The sequence below is a fragment of the Tamandua tetradactyla genome, chromosome 6 (assembly GCF_023851605.1).
Source record: "Tamandua tetradactyla isolate mTamTet1 chromosome 6, mTamTet1.pri, whole genome shotgun sequence".
NCBI classification, from domain to species: domain Eukaryota; kingdom Metazoa; phylum Chordata; class Mammalia; order Pilosa; family Myrmecophagidae; genus Tamandua; species Tamandua tetradactyla.
In genome coordinates this window covers 28,929,528-28,947,676 of record NC_135332.1, presented here as the reverse complement: position 1 = coordinate 28,947,676, position 18,149 = coordinate 28,929,528, and the positions used below count along the sequence as shown (strand labels likewise).

Here is an 18,149-nt window from a genome sequence, read left to right as displayed (position 1 = left end):
GGGAAACTTGCTTCTCCGATACTCTCAGCCGGCCCGGGAAGGAGGGAGGGATTAGCTCGGACCGCCGCAGCTGCGGCTGCTCGGCAAATCACGCGCTGCTCGGGGATCTCGCCGCAGCCAAGAGTCACAGTCAGACTTGCCAGCCCAGACTTTGTATAGCCCTCTGATCCGAGACTCGTAGCTGCGGACTCGAAGCCGAGACTCGAAGCCGCCCGCAAAAGTGTGGCGCCAGCCGCCTTGGCTGGGAAGCTTGTCTCTCCGAGTCTCTCAGCCAGCCCGGGAAGAAGGGAGGGATTAGCTCGGACCGCCGCAGCTGCGGCTGCTCGGGGGTCTCGCCGCAGCCAAATCTCGCAATCAGACTTGCCAGCCCAGACTTTGGATAGCCCTCTGATGCGAGACTCGTAGTCGCGGACTCGAAGCCGAGACTCGAAGCCGCCCGCAAAAGTGTGACGCCGGCCGCCTTGGCTGGGAAGCTTGTCTCTCCGCGTCCCTCAGCCAGCCGGGGAAGGAGGGAGGGATTAGCTCGGACCACCGCAGCTGCGGCTGCTTGGGAAATCGCCCGCCGCTCGGGGATCTCACTCACCGCAGCCGAGTTTCGCAGTCAAACTAACCAGCCCAGACTGGGTTACGCTGTGTGTCCATTCCCTGCTGTAGCCCCGGGAGCTGTTCTGTACTGTTTCTGTTCACCTATTAGTTGATTTGGAGTCGGAGGAACTAAGACGCATGTACCTTACTAAGACGCCATCTTGGATCCCTCCCCAAGAACTTCATTCTTAAAGCAAAGAATGACTAACTTCAAACACAGAACCTTGGGAAAATGTGAAAGCCAACGGTTTCAACAGATATTCACACATACTCAATACTCAATACAGGCATATTTACTAATTCTATTCTAATACTTACATCAGTTATTTATTCATATTATATTAGCTAAAACTCTCCAAAACTATGCTGAATTATCATGTATTAATGGTTATAATAATCAAACTTGTTCCTTCTCTTACTGGAAAAGGCTTGACCATTTAAAATGTCTGCTATAAATAATCCTTTTCAAGAATGATGCAGCTCTTATATACTGATAATAAATTACTTCTAGTATATATGGCAAATGAAAAAAAAGAAAGGCGCAGAATATTATGTGTGGCATGCTAACTTATGTGTTTTAAAAATAAATCAACACAACAATGCTTACAAAAGCATCATATAGTTTTGGAAAGATACAAATGAAATTGGTTACTTCTGAGGAGTAGAGCTGAGAGAGCAAGACAGGCATAGAAAGGTAAATGAATTTTCACTATATACCTTTTGAATTTCAAGCAATGTACATGTATTATTTTTTAAATATTTAATTTTAAAAATATAAAGACATATAATGTGGTGGCTGAAAGTGCACAGAGACTCTTGAATTAAACCACTAGGGATCAAATCCAAGCTCACCACTTACTAGCTGCGTTGACCTTGGTCTAATTTAATTAAACCTCAGTTTCTTTATCTATAAACTGGGACTAATAAAAAAAAAATCTATCTCACAAAAGGCTGATAGGATTAAACACATGCCTATTTGTGATGCACAAAAGACAGTACTTAGCACAGCTTATAAAAAATATAGATATGTGTATATATGTGAATATTTTCTATAATATTAGGTAGTTTCTGTCTGTTCCCACCTGTGAATTCTAGTCTGACATTCTGACTTCTTCTGATAAATATAATGCCATTAATTTATTGATTAATGAATGGTGCAGACATATTTTCCAGTGCTGAAACAACAACTGAATCTATGTTCTCTCTTTTTACTATGCTTGCCAGGTCTGTATATGCTTCTGGACTATTAAAAAATAAGTTTCTTATTCTTATTGCACCACTCTTCTTCATTTGCTATTTCATTAATTTCTGCTCTTAACTCTTTATTTCACTCTTACTTTATTCAAGTCATCTGTTCTTTTGATGCTTAGCTAACTAGTTTTCAGACCTTCTTCTTTAACTATATATCCTTTGTGAGTAATGCTTTACCTGCATTCAACAAGTTTTCTGTCATGTGGCAGTTTCATTATTCAGTTCTGAATATTTTCTAATTTCCAAAACAAGTCTTCTTTGACAAATTAATTATTCAGAGAAATAACTTTTCCAAAATCACAAAAAGGAATTTTCTGTTTCTCTTTTACTACTGACTTCCATTGTTTTTAATGTGGACAGACAATATTGTTTGCAATGATGCGATTTTATAATTTTTTAAATTAATTTTTAAATTTTTAAAAAAACATGACAAGAAAGAAACACAATCATTCTTAACATATGATCATTCTGTTCTAAAGATTTTATAATTAAAAAACTTTATTTTAACAGAAAATGACAAGTGCTGGAGAGGATGCGGAGAAAGAGGCACACTTATCCACTGTTGGTGGGAATGTCAAATGGTGTAACCACTGTGGAAGGCAGTTTGGCGGTTCCTCAAAAAGCTGAATATAGAATTGCCATACGACCCAGCAATACCATTGCTGGGAATCTACTCAAAGGACTTAAGGGCAAAGACACAAACGGACATTTGCACACCAATGTTTATAGCAGCGTTATTTACAATTGCAAAGAGATGGAAACAGCCAAAATCTCCATCAACAGAAGAGTGGCTAAACAAACTGTGGTATATACATACGATGGAATATTATGCAGCTTTAAGACAGGATAAACTTATGAAGCATGTAATAACATGGATGGACCTAGAGAACATTATGCTGAGTGAGTCTAGCCAAAAACTAAAGGACAAATACTGTATGGTCCCACTGATGTGAACGGACATTCGAGAGTAAACTTGGAATATGTCATTGGTAACAGAGTCCAGCAGGAGGTAGAAACAGGGTAAGACAATGGGCAATTGGAGCTGAAGGGATACAGACTGTGCAACAGGACTAGATACAAAAACTCAAAAATGGACAGCACAATAATACCTAATTGTAAAGTAATCATGTTAAAACACTGAATGAAGCTGCATCTGAGCTATAGGTTTTTGTTTTGTTTTGTTTTGTTTTCTTTTTACTATTATTACTTTTATTTTTTTCTCTATATTAACATTCTATATCTTTTTCTGTTGTGTTGCTAGTTCTTCTAAACCGATGCAAATGTACTAAGAAACGATGATCATGCATCTATGTGATGATGTTAAGAATTACTGATTGCATATGTAGAATGGTATGATTTCTAAATGTTGGGTTGATTTCTTTTTTTCCGTTAATTAAAAAAAAAAAAAAAGAGAAGGGGTAATTGGAGCTGAAGGGATACAGACTGTGCAACAGGACTGGATATAAAAACTCAGAAATGGACAGCACAATACTACCTAATTGTAATGTAATTATGTTAAAACATTGAATGAAGCTGCATGTGAGGTATAGGTTTTTTTTTCTCTCTATTATCGTTTTAATTCTTATTCTGTTGTCTTTTTATTTCTTTTTCTAAATCAATGCAAATGTACTAAGAAATGATGAATATGCAACTATGTGATGATATTAAGAATTACTGATTGTACATGTAGAATGGAATGATTTCTAAATGTTTTGTTAATTTTTTTTAATAAAAATATTTATTTTATTTCTATGAAAGTAATAGTTACACTATAGTTTAAGACTCATATAGTACGAAATAAAAGCAGCAGTCCCCGCCCAATACTACCCTACTTCCCACACTGCCCCTAGAAGCAATCAATTTCAACTCTCAATATGACTTCTAAATACCTTGCTTATATAGCAATTTCTTTGTTTTTAAATTTTAGACGTCATTTTCTTTTTAATACAGAATATGAGGTTTTAGCTAAGTTACATCCACCACTCCCACATCTTTTACAAAGTATTACATTTTCTATGACCTTGCAAATCTGAAGATATCTTTATTTTACCTCCATCTTAAATTCATAGTTCGGTTAACCAGAGAATTTATAAGCTGAAAATCAGATTCACTCAAAGTTTTAAACGAATGGTTTCATTAAAGTCTAGCTTCCATTGTTCCTTTTGATAAGTATACTGTTATTCTGGTCCTTGAACTCACTAGCCCTCCCTCTTCTCACCCGCCTCCCCCCCAAGTGAAAATCCATTGAGACCCTTATTTTACCCACAAAGTTCTGAAGTATCACAATTTACTCTGACGTGGGATTTTCACATTTATTAAATAAGTCCCTTTAATTTGAAGGCACCTGCCCCATCAGTTCAGAGAAATCTTATTTTATATCTTTCATAATTTCCTCTTTCCATTTTTTTTTTTTGTTGTTGTTGTCTCTTTTAAGAGATGGACACTGGACCTGTCGGATTGTTCTTCCTGTTTTCTATCTCTGTTTTTTTCTACTGTTTGGAAGATTCCTCAGTTTAATCTTCTAAAGCTTCTATGGGTTTTACATTTTTTATCATTTTATAACTTCCAAAAATTTTCTTGCTCTAGTTCTTCCTTTTTGATGGCATCCTGTCCTGTTCTTATATCATGAATCCAGTATCCTCTCTTAATTCCAAAAAGTTACTAATTAGTTTTTGGTTTTTTCAAACTTTCTTTCAAATTGTCTTCACTTCTTCAAAGTTTCCATATTTCTATTATACTTATTGTTTTGCTTTTTGCTCAATCATCTGCTTTTCTCAAATATCTGGTAACTACTGGCCCACTGATTATGGGCATGGCTATGCTGCCTGCTTTGGTCAGTGGAATGTGAGTGGACAAGAACTACACCACCATCCAAGCAGAAGTTTTAAATATGTCTTTGTGGTTTGGCTGTTCCACATCTGAGCTTCTGCCCTCTGCATGCATCAGAACAGCATATTGCAGATAGTGGCTGCTTCTTCAATATGGGGTCCTGGAATGAGAAGACTTGTGAGTCCAGCTGAGCCCAGCAAAGTCAGGGACAAGGCGGAAGATGATCAGCAGTCCTGATGGCCCATGCAAGAAATATCTGTTGTAAGGCACTAAGATTTGTGATCTTATTTGTGAGTTAAAATGTACACACATACAGAAACTTTCCGGAAGGATTTGCCAGACAATGGAAGTGGAAGGACTCAGAGAGAAGGAATTTCAATTTTGACATTACATATTTCGTTATTTTGTAAAAACATGCTCATGGCAAAACATTTATTTTTATACTAATTTTACACATGAAAACATCAACCTAGAATAACGAGAATGAAAGACCTCCAACAGCAACAAAATAAAAGAAAAAACTTCTCCAATTTAAATGTTTCTTAAAAATATTTTTACATCAAGGCCACAGATTCTCTGATAAAAATTTTGGAAACCAGGAAAAGATATAAATAAGAATAAAGATCACCAATTATGTCAATACCAAGAAATAACCCAGAAGTCATTTTATTTGTACCTTTTCAGAAATGATTTGTCATTGTATATGCAATTTAATATTTTGCTTTTCAATTTCACTTTACAATAAACACTTTACTGTTATTAAAAATCTACAAATCTTATTTTCATTATATATATTTCACCATACATATGTCATAATTAGTTTAACAATTCCCTTTTGTTGGACAATTACATTAATTCTAATTTTTTACTAACTTCAAGTAATGTTTTAATGGATATTTCTAGGCCTAAAGCATTTTTTGTACTTATAATTTTTCCTTAACAGTTCTGCTAGGTTAAAAGACATGAGCATATTTAGACTCCTGATACATATTGTCAGAACGCTTTCCAAATAAATTACACTCTCATCATTAATGGCAAGGCAGCCACATGATTGAGAGATTTTTTAAATTTCAGCTTACAAGACAGGCAAAAACTGGTACATCGGTAACTTGTTTTGATATCTCTCACTTATAGGAAGCTGAATATCTTTTGAAATATATATTAGACATTTGCATTTTCTTTCCTGCAAATTATCTTTAGTTTTCATTTACTCATTTAACCAGGTCTTAGTGTTTTACCAACTGATTTTCTTTGTGCTTTCATACCTAACATAGTAACATGTTGACAAATATTTCCTTCTTTGCTCTCACTAGCATAATATCTGTCCAATCACTGGTTGTACATCAAAAATCATCTGTGGTAAATTAAATATAAATCCATAAGCCCCACATCTCAGAGATCTGCATTCAATTAGTAGATGATGGAGTTAGATATATCTATTTTTAAAAAGCTGAAACTGAAAAAGTGAAAAATAATGCATTAGGTTCTAGGGTAGAATGTCATTAGTTTTTGTTCTGGTTTTTTGTTTGCTTAAAAAGAATACAGATTCACAGTTGCTAGAAACCTTTCTTTTCATAGCCCAACTTCTTAGAAAAAACTCTAGTAGCCCTCTTTCACAAGCTTTATCATAACCTTAATCTGCTAATAACAACGAGGGGGTAAAATGAATTCCTTTGGAAGAAAACATTCACTGTTTATCACATAGCTTTTAAAAGCTGTCTCTTACCTGCTTGAAGAGTACTAGGAAACGACAGGGTGACTTTTTCATCTTCATTCTGATAGTTAAATCCGGTAGCATGTATTTCTGAAATGGAAAAATGTATATGTTATTAGTTCAACAAGTCTGACTGAAATGATAAAACCAAATCCAAATCACAGCAATTAACATTTTTAAGAACAATATGTCTACTAAACAGAATAGTCTTAAATTAATAAATTAAGTTCCTACAAACAAGAATACAGTTTCAAAATAATGAAATGAAGTAAAATTAGTTTTTTTTTTTTTTAGGCTACCAGACCTAAGTTTTCTCCTTAAAAATTATTACACATCCTATATATCAATTTGCAAAACTTTGATGACATAAGGGAAATAGAACATCTATAAACTGACAAGGGTTTTCTACAAGATTCCCAAGTATGATGCGTTCTCATTCTTGTGACTATATTACTTTCTATGTTGCATTTTCATTCATGAACATTTGAGAGATTCAACAACTTACCAAGATTTCAGTGTTAAAGACAGATTAACAACCCAAAACAGACTATATAATTCTAACTAATAAAAATCACACTTACTTTCAATAATATTCTTTTTCAATACATTTTATAGAAATTGAGTTAAAACATGTATGCGAATTAAGACTTTGACTTACTCTCCACCAGGAATGAAAAGAAACACTTTAGATGTTTACTTGACACTTTGGGGAAAGAACTAAGTAGACGAACTTCCAATCACATCCCACCCCAATCTGAAAGGAAAAGTCTGCCAGTCAAACAGAAGTTGCCTTAATAAGGTCCATAATAAGATGCTTAACATTACTGGCCATCAGAGAAATGCAAATCAAAACAATAATGAGATACCACTTTACACCCATTAGGAAGGCTATAATTAAAAAGACAGTAATAACAAGTGTGAGCAAGGATGTAAAGAAAATGGATCCTTCATACACTGCTGGTGGAAATGTAATACGGTACAGATGTTCTGGAAAACAGTCTGGCAAATTCACAAAAGGGTTAAACATGGAGTCACCATATAATCCAGCAATCCTACTCCCAGGTACATTCCCAAGAGAAATTAAAACATATGTCCATACAAAAAATCTGTACACAAATGTTCAAAGCAGCATTATTCATATTAGACAAAAAGTGGAAACAGCTCAAATGTCCATCAACTAATGAATGGATAAAGCGTGATTCATTCATACAATGGATTATTATTCAGCTACAAAAAGAAATGAAGTGGGGTGCAAGGGTAGTTCAGTGGTAGAACTCTCACTTGCCATGAAGGAGACGCAGGTTCAATTCCCAGCCTATGCACTTTCCAAACAAACAAGCAAAGAACCAAATAAAAAAATTCAGCAAATGTCCATAAAACCGCCTCCAATTGTAAGATTCATAAGATATCTCCCTACATTTTCCTCTGTTTTATGGTCTTAGACCTAATGTTTAGATCTTTGATCCATTTTGAGTTAACTTTTGTATAGGGTGTGAGATACGGGTCCTCTTTCATTCTTTTGCATATGGATATCCAGTTCTCTAGGCACCATTTATTCTTATAATATTTTAATTATCTGTAAGATTTATAGTGGTGATAGTGGACATCCTTGTCTTGTTCCTGATCTTAGGGGGAAAGTTTTCAATTTTTCCCCACTGAGGATGATATTAGCTGTGGGTTTTTCATATATTCCCTCTATCATTTTAAGGAAGTTCCCTTGTATTCCTATCTTTTGAAGTGTTTTCAACAGGAAAGGATGTTGAATCTTGTCAAATGCCTTCTCTGCATCAATTGAGATGATCATGTGATTTTTCTGCTTTGATTTGTTGATATGGTGTATTACATTAATTGATTTTCTTATGTTGAACCATCCTTGCATGCCTGGGATGAATCCTACTTGGTCATGATGTATAATTCTTTTAATGTGTTGCTGGATTCGATTTGCTAGAATTTTGTTGAGGATTTTTGCATCTATATTCATTAGAGAGATTGGTCTGTAGTTTTCTTTTTTTGTAATATCTTTACCTGGTTTTGGTATGAGGGTGATGTTGGCTTCATAGAATGAATTAGGTAGTTTTCCCTCCACTTCAATTTTTTTGAAGAGTTTGAGCAGAGTTGGTACTAATTCTTTCTGGAATGTTTGGTAGAATTCACATGTGAAGCCATCTGGTCCTGGACTTTTCTTTTTGGGAAGCTTTTGAATGACTGATTCAATTTCTTTACTTGTGATTGGTTTGTTGAGGTCATCTATTCCTTCTTGAGTCAAAGTTGGTTGTTCATGCCTGTATTAGTTAGGGTTCTCTAGAGAAACAGAATCAACAGGGAACACTTGCAAATATAAAATTTATGAAAGTGTCTCACGTGACCGCAGGAACGCAGAGTCCAGATCCACAGGGCAGGCTGCGAAGCCGATGACTCCAATGGATGGCCTGGATGAACTCCACAGGAGAGGCTCACCAGCCAAAGCAGGAATGCAACCTGTCTCCTCTGAGTCCTCCTTAAAAGGCTTCCCATGATTGGATTTAGCATCACTAATTGCAGAAGACACTCCCCTTTGGCTGATTACAAATGGAATCAGCTGTGGATGTAGCTGACGTGATCATGACCTAATCCTATGAAATGTCCTCATTCCACAGACAGGCCAGCGCTTGCCCAATCAGATGAACAGGTACCATAACGTGGTCAAGTTGACACCTGTCCCTAACCATGACAGTCCACCCCTTGTCAACTTGGCACATATATATATATATATATATATATCACCTTAGACCATACTTAATTTCCAAATGAAAACAAATAAGCACACATTTTTTCTTTTACCTGACAATACTCAACTGTCCTGCATATAACTGGAAACACATTAAATCTCTCCAGAATAGCGTGCAAATCCTTGGGCAACATTCATTCTTAAACTTGATATCTTAAAACTTAAATAGTATAACACAAACAAAACAGCATTACAGTCCTCGTTTCTGTAACTGATCACGTGGTCGAAGTTCATATTTATCACTACCTTCTTCCACTACCCATTCCATGTTCCCTTTCCCCTCAGCAAGCACTTCAGCTGGCCGTGGTTCTTTGCCTGGTGGGGTGACCCAAACCTTCATTCCTGAAGTCTCAGAGCCATTAGTGGTCCTGCCTGGATTGTGTTGTTGCAGTTTTCCATTGATTTTAATCACAGGGCATGGTAGTACTAATAGACGCCCCAGGGGATCTCCTATATTCCAAGAAAACTCTTCTTTACCTCCATTATGTAGTTGCAGTCCTACTTCTTTCTGATAGTCAGGGTCAATTACCCCAGACAATAATGTAATCCCCTTCTTGGTGTGTTGATCCAGAGGCATAAGTAGCCCAAAGTGGCCAGGTGGCAACCTTAACTTCCAGTTCAGTGATATCACTGTTGTTTCTCCTGGAGAAAGCACACCCTGTTTTGGAACTAAAACCTGTAGACCAGCAGAACTCAGGGTAGCAGGGACAGGAAGCAAAAATTTTCCTAGTGGATCACTAGGAGTAATAGTGAGTGGCACCACACCCATTTCCACCCCTTGGTTCCTGGACCCATGGATCCTGGCTATGGGAGAAACAGCACCATACAGCGGACGCTGATTCAGAGCATACACAGCTTCCTGGAGAACATTACCCCAGCCTTTCAAGTTTTTGCCACCTAGTTGGCACCGTAATTGAGTTTTCAAAAGGCCATTCCACCGTTCTATCAATCCAGCTGCTTCTGGATGATGGGGAACATGGTAAGACCAGAGAATTCCATGAGCATGTGCCCATTCCCGCACTTCATTTGCTGTGAAGTGTGTTCCTTGATCCGAAGCAATGCTATGTGGAATACCATGACGATGGATAAGGCATTCTGTAAGCCCACGGATAGTAGTTTTGGCAGAAGCATTGCGTGCAGGGAAAGCAAACCCATATCCAGAGTATGTGTCTATTCCAGTTAGAACAAATCGCTGCCCCTTCCATGAAGGGAGTGGTCCAATGTAATCAACCTGCCACCATGTAGCTGGCTGGTCACCTCGGGGAATGGTGCCATATCGGGGGCTGAGTGTGGGTCTTTGCTGCTGGCAGATTGGGCACTCAGCAGTGGCTGTAGCCAGGTCAGCCTTGGTGAGTGGAAGTCCGTGTTGCTGAGCCCATGCATAACCTCCATCCCTACCACCATGACCACTTTGTTCATGAACCAATTGGGCAATAACAGGAGTTGCGGGGGAAAGAGGCTGACTGGTATCCACAGAACGGGTCATCTTATCCACTTGATTATTAAAATCTTCCTCTGCTGAAGTCACCCTCTGGTGTGCATTCACATGGGACACAAATATCTTCATGTTTTTAGCCCACTCAGAAAGGTCTATCCACATACTTCTTCCCCAGACCTCTTTGTCACCAATTTTCCAATTATGGTCTTTTCAAGTCCCTGACCATCCAGCCAAACCATTAGCAACAGCCCATGAGTCAGTATACAAACGCACCTCTGGCCAGTTTTCCTTCCAAGCAAAATGAAAAACTATGTGCACTGCTCGAAGTTCTGCCCACTGGGAGGATTTCCCCTCACCACTGTCCTTCAAGGACACCCCAGAAAGGGGTTGTAATGCTGCAGCTGTCCACTTTCGGGTGGTACCTGCATATCGTGCTGAACCATCTGTAAACCAGGCCCGAGTTTTCTCTTCCTCAGTCAATTCACTGTAAGGAACACCCCAAGAGGCCATAGCTCTGGTCTGGGAAGGAGAAGGTAATGTGGCAGCAGGAGTGGAAACCATGGGCATTTGTGCCACTTCTTCATGTAACTTACTTGTGCCTTCAGGACCTGCTCTGGCTCTATCTCGTATATACCATTTCCACTTTACAATAGAGTGCTGCTGTGCACGCCCAACTTTATGGCTTGGTGGGTCAGACAACACCCAACCCATGATAGGCAACTCAGGTCTCATGGTAACTTGGTGGCCCATGGTTAAGCGTTCAGTCTCTACTAAGGCCCAGTAGCAGGCCAAAAGCTGTTTCTCAAAAGGAGAGTAGTTATCTGCAGCAGATGGTAAGGCTTTGCTCCAAAATCCTAAGGGTCTGCGTTGTGATTCTCCTATAGGGGCCTGCCAAAGGCTCCAGACAGCATCTCTATTTGCCACTGACACTTCCAGCACCATTGGATCTGCTGGATCATATGGCCCAAGTGGCAGAGCAGCTTGCACAGCAGCCTGGACCTGTCGCAGAGCCTCCTCTTGTTCAGGTCCCCACTTAAAATTAGCAGCTTTTCTGGTCACTCGATAAATGGGCCGGAGTAGCACACCCAAATGAGGAATATGTTGTCGCCAAAATCCAAGAAGACCAACCAGGCGTTGTGCCTCTTTTTTGGATGTGGGAGGGGCCAGATGCAGCAATTTATCCTTCACCTTAGAAGGGATATCTCGACATGCCCCACACCACTGGACACCTAGAAATTTTACTGAGGTGGAAGGCCCCTGTATTTTTGTTGGATTTATCTCCCATCCTCTGACACGCAAATGCCTTACCAGTAAATCTAGAGTAGTTGCTACTTCTTGCTCACTAGGTCCAATCAACATGATATCATCAATATAATGGACCAGTGTGATGTCTTGTGGGAGGGAGAAACGATCAAGGTCTCTGCGAACAAGATTATGACATAGGGCTGGAGAGTTGATATACCCCTGAGGTAGGACAGTGAAAGTATATTGCTGACCTTGCCAGCTGAAAGCAAACTGTTTTTGGTGGTCCTTACTAATAGCTATTGAGAAAAAAGCATTTGCCAGATCAATAGCTGCATACCAGGTACCAGGGGATGTATTGATTTGCTCAAGCAATGATACTACATCTGGAACAGCAGCTGCAATTGGAGTTACCACCTGGTTGAGTTTACAATAATCCACTGTCATTCTCCAAGACCCATCTGTTTTCTGCACAGGCCAAATAGGAGAGTTGAACGGGGATGTGGTGGGAATCACCACCCCTGCATCTTTCAAGTCCTTAAGAGTGGCAGTAATCTCTGCAATCCCTCCAGGAATATGGTATTGCTTTTGATTTACTATTTTGCTTGGTAGGGGCAGTTCTAGTGGCTTCCACTTGGCCTTTCCCACCATAATAGCCCTCACTGCACGAGTTAGAGAACCAACGTGGGGATTCTGCCAGTTGCTCAGTATGTCTCTGCCAATTATACATTCCGGAACTGGGGAAATAACTACAGGATGGGTCCGGGGGCCCACTGGACCCACTGTGAGACGGACCTGAGCTAAAACTCCATTGATCACCTGGCCTCCATAAGCCCCCACTCTGACTGGTGGTCCAGAGTGACGTTTTGGGTCCCCTGGAATTAATGTCACTTCTGAACCAGTGTCTAATAATCCCCAAAATATCTGATCATTTCCTTTTCCCCAATGCACAGTTACCCTGGTAAAAGGCCGTCGGTCTCCTTGGGGAAGACTTAGAGGAAGGTTAACAGTATAAATTTGTGGCAGTGTAACAGGTTTCTCCCCCATAGGGACCTGGCCTCCCCTTCATTCAAGGGGCTCAGGGTCTGTAAACTGTTTCAAGTCTGGAAATTGATTAAGGGGCCGTGACTCTGTGTTTTTGTAATTCAGGTTAGACTTCTGTTCCCTTGACCTAGAACTCTTTTGTTTATACAGCTCGAACAAGAATTTAGTAGACTGCCCTTCTATTGTATTTCTAGGCACCCCATGATTTACTAGCCAATGCCACAAATCTCTGCGTGTCATATAATTTTGATGCCTCCTTTGAGTTTGTTGTCTATTATAATACCCACGTCTACCCTGTCTTTGGTGATTAAGTGCTGCCACCTGGCTTCTGCCAACTCGGGATCCTGTCATCCCCATTGTGTTTAAGGATTCCAGCTCAGTGACAGCAGTTCCTACAGTAATATCTGACCTACAGAGAAGTGCAACCACAGAGCTCTTGAGGGATGATGGTGCTAGTCTCACAAATTTATTTCTCACTGTTCTGGTAAAAGGTGCATCCTCTGGACATTCCTGGGGTGTAAGAGCAGGCTTTGCATGATAAATCCACTCTAACATCCCAATCTCTCTAAACCTCTGGATCCCCTCGTCTACATTATACCAGGGCAGTTCTGGCATTTCAACCTCAGGTAATGTTGGCCACCTTTTGATCCATGTTTCAACCAACCACCCAAACAAGCTGTTAACACCTTTTCTAACCGCTCTAGCTATAACATTCAATGCAGAATCTCTGCTTAGTGGGCCCATATCAATAAATTCAGCCTGATCCAGCCTTATATTCCTCCCACCATTATCCCACACTCTTAAAATCCATTGCCACACATATTCCCCTGATTTCTGTCTATATAAATTGGAAAACTCACACAGTTCTTTTGGAGTATAACGTACCTCCTCATGTGTGATACTTTGTACCTCACCTTTAGGGGCCTGTTGGGACTTTAGTCTAGTTATAGGTCTAGAAGAAATGAGGGGTGGTGGGGGTGGGTCATGAAAAGAATTAGAAGTATCTTCCAAGCCATTTGCTTCAGGGCTTTCATTTGCAGTTTCATCTGGTGAAACAGGATTAATCACTCTAGGGCTAATCCCTTCAGGAGGAGGTTGGGTGGCCAATTCCTCAAGGCAGGCTGGAGGTGGGGCGGCTATGTCCTCAGGGCAGACTATTACAGGGTTATCTAAAGAAGGCTCAGCATGGTCTAGGTTTTCAACCTCACCCCCAACATCACTATCAATCCATATGTCACCATCCCATTTTTCAGGGTCCCACTCCTTTCCAATCAATGCCCTCACTTTAACGGCAGACACCATGCAAGACTGAGATTTCAGTTTACGTTGTAAAGTTGCTACTCTAACAATAAGATTCTGAGTCTGATTTTCAGAGATCTCAAGTCTACGGCTACAGGAAATAAAATTTTCCTTCAGGATACTCATAAAAACCTCTACATCTTTCAGACGGCACTTAAGCTTCTTGTTTGAAGCCTTAAGCCCATCCCTTTCACCCTTTAATGTAGACAGTGTATCTAACAACAACCAACCAACATCTCTATAACTCTTATTTCTACAAAACTCTGTAAAGGTGTCAAAAACATTATCCCCCACAGTCTGGCTTCGTACAAGCGAAGCATTAGGAGAATCGAATGATGATATTTTGACTATCTCCTTTGCCAACTGAGTCCATGGATTGGGAGTGTCATTCTGATTACGGGAATCAGAGTCCTTAGTGTCTCTGAGCCCAGTCAGAGTAGAAAACCATTCATAAAAACCCATTTTTAAGATTCTGTTCCTTAAGAACCACTCCTGGTACCAAGATGTATTAGTTAGGGTTCTCTAGAGAAACAGAATCAACAGGGAACACTTGCAAATATAAAATTTATGAAAGTGTCTCACGTGACCGCAGGAACGCAGAGTCCAGATCCACAGGGCAGGCTGCGAAGCCGATGACTCCAATGGATGGCCTGGATGAACTCCACAGGAGAGGCTCACCAGCCAAAGCAGGAATGCAACCTGTCTCCTCTGAGTCCTCCTTAAAAGGCTTCCCATGATTGGATTTAGCATCACTAATTACAGAAGACACTCCCCTTTGGCTGATTACAAATGGAATCAGCTGTGGATGCAGCTGACGTGATCATGACCTAATCCTATGAAATGTCCTCATTGCAACAGACAGGCCAGCGCTTGCCCAATCAGATGAACAGGTACCATAACTTGGCCAAGTTGACACCTGTCCCTAACCATGACAATGCCTTTCTAGGAACCTGTCCATTTCAACTACATTGTTGTATTTATTAGCATAAAGTTGTTCATAGTGTCCTGTTACTACCTCCTTTATTTCTGTGAGGTCAGTGGTTATGTCTCCTCTTCCATTTCTGATCTTATTTATTTGCGTCCTCTCTCTTCTTCTTTTTGTCAATCTTGCTAAGGGCCCATCAATCTTGTTGATTTTCTCATAGAACCAACTTCTGGTCTTATTGATTTTCTCTATTGTTTTCATGTTCTCAATTTCATTTATTTCTGCTCTAATCTTTGTTATTTCTTTCCTTTTGCTTGCTTTTGGGTTAGTTTGCTGTTCTTTCTCCAGTTCTTCCAAGTGGACAGTTAATTCCCGAATTTTTGCCCTTTCTTCTTTTTTGATATAGGCATTTAGGGCAATAAATTTCTCTCTTAGCACTGCCTTTGCTGCGTCCCATAGGTTTTGATATGTTGTGCTTTCATTTTCATTCGCCTCGAGATATTTACTAATTTATCTTGTAATTTCTTCCTTGACCCACAGATTGTTTAAGAGTGTGTTGTTGAGCCTCCAGGTATTTGTGAATTTTCTGGCACTCTGCCTATTATTGATTTCCAACTTCATTCCTTTATGATCTGAGAAAGTGTTGTGTATGATTTCAATCTTCTTAAATTTGTTGAGACTTGCTCTGTGACCCAGCATATGGTCTATCTTTGAGAATGATCCATGAGCACTTGAGAAAAAGGTGTATCCTGCTGTTGTGGGATGTAATGTCCTATAAATGTCTGTCAAGTCTAGCTCATTTATTGCAATATTCAAATTCTCTGTTTCTTTATTGATCCTCTGTCTAGATGTTCTGTCCATTGATGAGAGTGGGGAATTGAAGTCTCCAACTATTATGGTATATGTGTCTATTTCCCTTTTCACTATTTGCAGTGTATTCCTCACGTATTTTGGAGCATTCTGATTCGGTGCGTAAATATTTATGATTGTTATGTCTTCTTGTTTAATTGTTCCTTTTATTAGTAGATAGTGTCCTTCTTTGTCTCTTTTAACTGTTTTACATTTGAAGTCTAATTTGTTGGATATTAGTATAGCTACTCCTGCTCTTTTCTGTTTGTTATTTGCATGAAAGATCTTTTCCCAACCCTTCACTTTCAACCTATGTTTATCTTTGGGTCTAAGATGTGTTTTCTGTAGACAGCATATAGAGGGATCCTGTTTTTTTAATCCATTCTGCCAGTCTATGTCTTTTGATTGGGGAATTCAGTCCATTAACATTTAGTGTTATTACTGTTTGGGTAATACTTTCCTCTACCATTTTGCCTTTTGTGTTATATATATCATATCTGATTTTCCTTCTTTCTACACTCTTCTCCACACCTCTCTCTTCTGTCTTTTTGTATCTGACTCTAGTGCTCCCTTTAGTATTTCTTGCAGAGCTAGTCTCTTGGTCACAAATTCTCTCAGTGACTTTTTGTCTGAAAATGTTTTAATTACTCCCTCATTTTTGAAGGACAATTTTGCTGGATATAGAAGTCTTGGTTGGCAGTTTTTCTCTTTTAGTAATTTAAATATATCATCCCACTGTCTTCTTGTCTCCATGGTTTCTGCTGAGAAATCCACACATAGTCTTATTGGGTTTCCCTTGTATGTGATGGATTGTTTTTCTCTTGCTGCTTTCAAGATCCTCTCTTTCTCTTTGATCTCTGACATTCTAACTAGTAAGTGTCTTGGAGAACGCCTATTTGGATCTATTCTCTTTGGGGTGCGCTGCACTTCTTGAATCTGTAATTTTAGGTCTTTCATAAGAGTTGGGAAATTTTCAGTGATAATTTCTTCTTTAGTTTTTCTCCTCCTTTTCCCTTCTCTTCTCCTTCTGGGACACCCACAACACGTATATTTGTGCGCTTCAATTATCATTCAATTCCCAGAGCCCCTGCTCAAATTTTCCCATTCTTTTCCCTATAGTTTGTTTCTTTTTGGATTTCAGATGTTCCATCCTCCAGTTCACTAATTCTAACCTCTGTCTCTCGAAATCTACCATTGTAGGTTTCCATTGTTTTTTTCATCTCTTCTACTGTATCTTTCATTCCCATAAATTCTGTGATTTGTTTTTTCAGACTTTCAGTTTCTTCTTTTTGCTCTTTCCTTGCCTTCTTTATGTCCTCCCTCAATTTACTGATTTGGTTTTTGAAGAGGTTTTCCATTTCTGTTCGTATATTCAGAATTAGTTGTCTCAGCTCCTGTATCTCATTTGAAATATTGGTTTGTTCCTTTGACTGGGCCATATCTTCACTTTTCCTGGTGTGATTTGTTATTTTTTGCTGGTGTCTGGACATTTAATCAGATTTCCCTGAGTGTGAGACCCAGTAGGTTGAAAGACTTTCCTGTGAAGTCTCTGGGCTCTGTTTTTCTTATCCTGCCCAGTATATGGCGTTTGTCTGTCTGCGGGTCCCACCAGCAAAAGATGTTGTGCCTCTTTTAACTCTGGCAGGCTCTCCCTGCTGGGGGCGTGGTGGAGACAGAGGAAAGGTTGTAGGCTGGTTTTAATGGCTTCAAATTGCAAAGTCCTGGGATCTGAATTCCTTGAGAGAGGGATTCCACCTGAGTTGCATTTCACCCCTCCTGTGGGGAAGGTTCAGGTGGTAGAGAGCCCTGAAAGCAGCCTGTTTCTGCGTTTGGGGCAGTTGCAACCTGTGTAATCCCGGTGCTGAGTCCAGAGGCAACCAAGCCTCCGTAGAAACAGCCGCAGAAGGCTCTGTTTCACCCCCTTTCCTCTTTTTCAGTTAGCCCAATAGGGGACTTCTGCTTTGATCAGTTTCGCCTGAGATGGGGGCCTATTTTTAGTAGTCAAAATTTGTTTATTAATACCACTATTGGTGTTTGGTTGGACTCAGTTCCTGCTACTGTTGGAGACTCTTTCCTTTCCCTCCGGGAAGCCGCCTGTAGGGGAGGGGCGCAGGTCGCCGGCTGCCACAGCTTGGGGAACTTGCTGATCCGAGCCTCGCAGCCAGACCAGGAAGCCTCCTGTCGGGGAGGGGCGCCGGTCGCTGGC

General features: G+C 39.8%; 1 protein-coding gene across 4 annotated transcripts in view; it reads right to left on the bottom strand.

The window, feature by feature from the left end:
* Nucleotides 1-18,149, bottom strand: part of NPEPPS (aminopeptidase puromycin sensitive) — a 146,309-nt gene that overhangs the window by 44,250 nt on the left and 83,910 nt on the right. For all 4 annotated transcript variants that reach the window (XM_077164602.1, XM_077164603.1, XM_077164604.1 and 1 more), the window contains one exon: nucleotides 6,392-6,469. In XM_077164602.1, coding sequence (XP_077020717.1) covers nucleotides 6,392-6,469 — 78 coding nt within the window. The remainder of the gene's footprint in view (nucleotides 1-6,391; nucleotides 6,470-18,149) is intronic.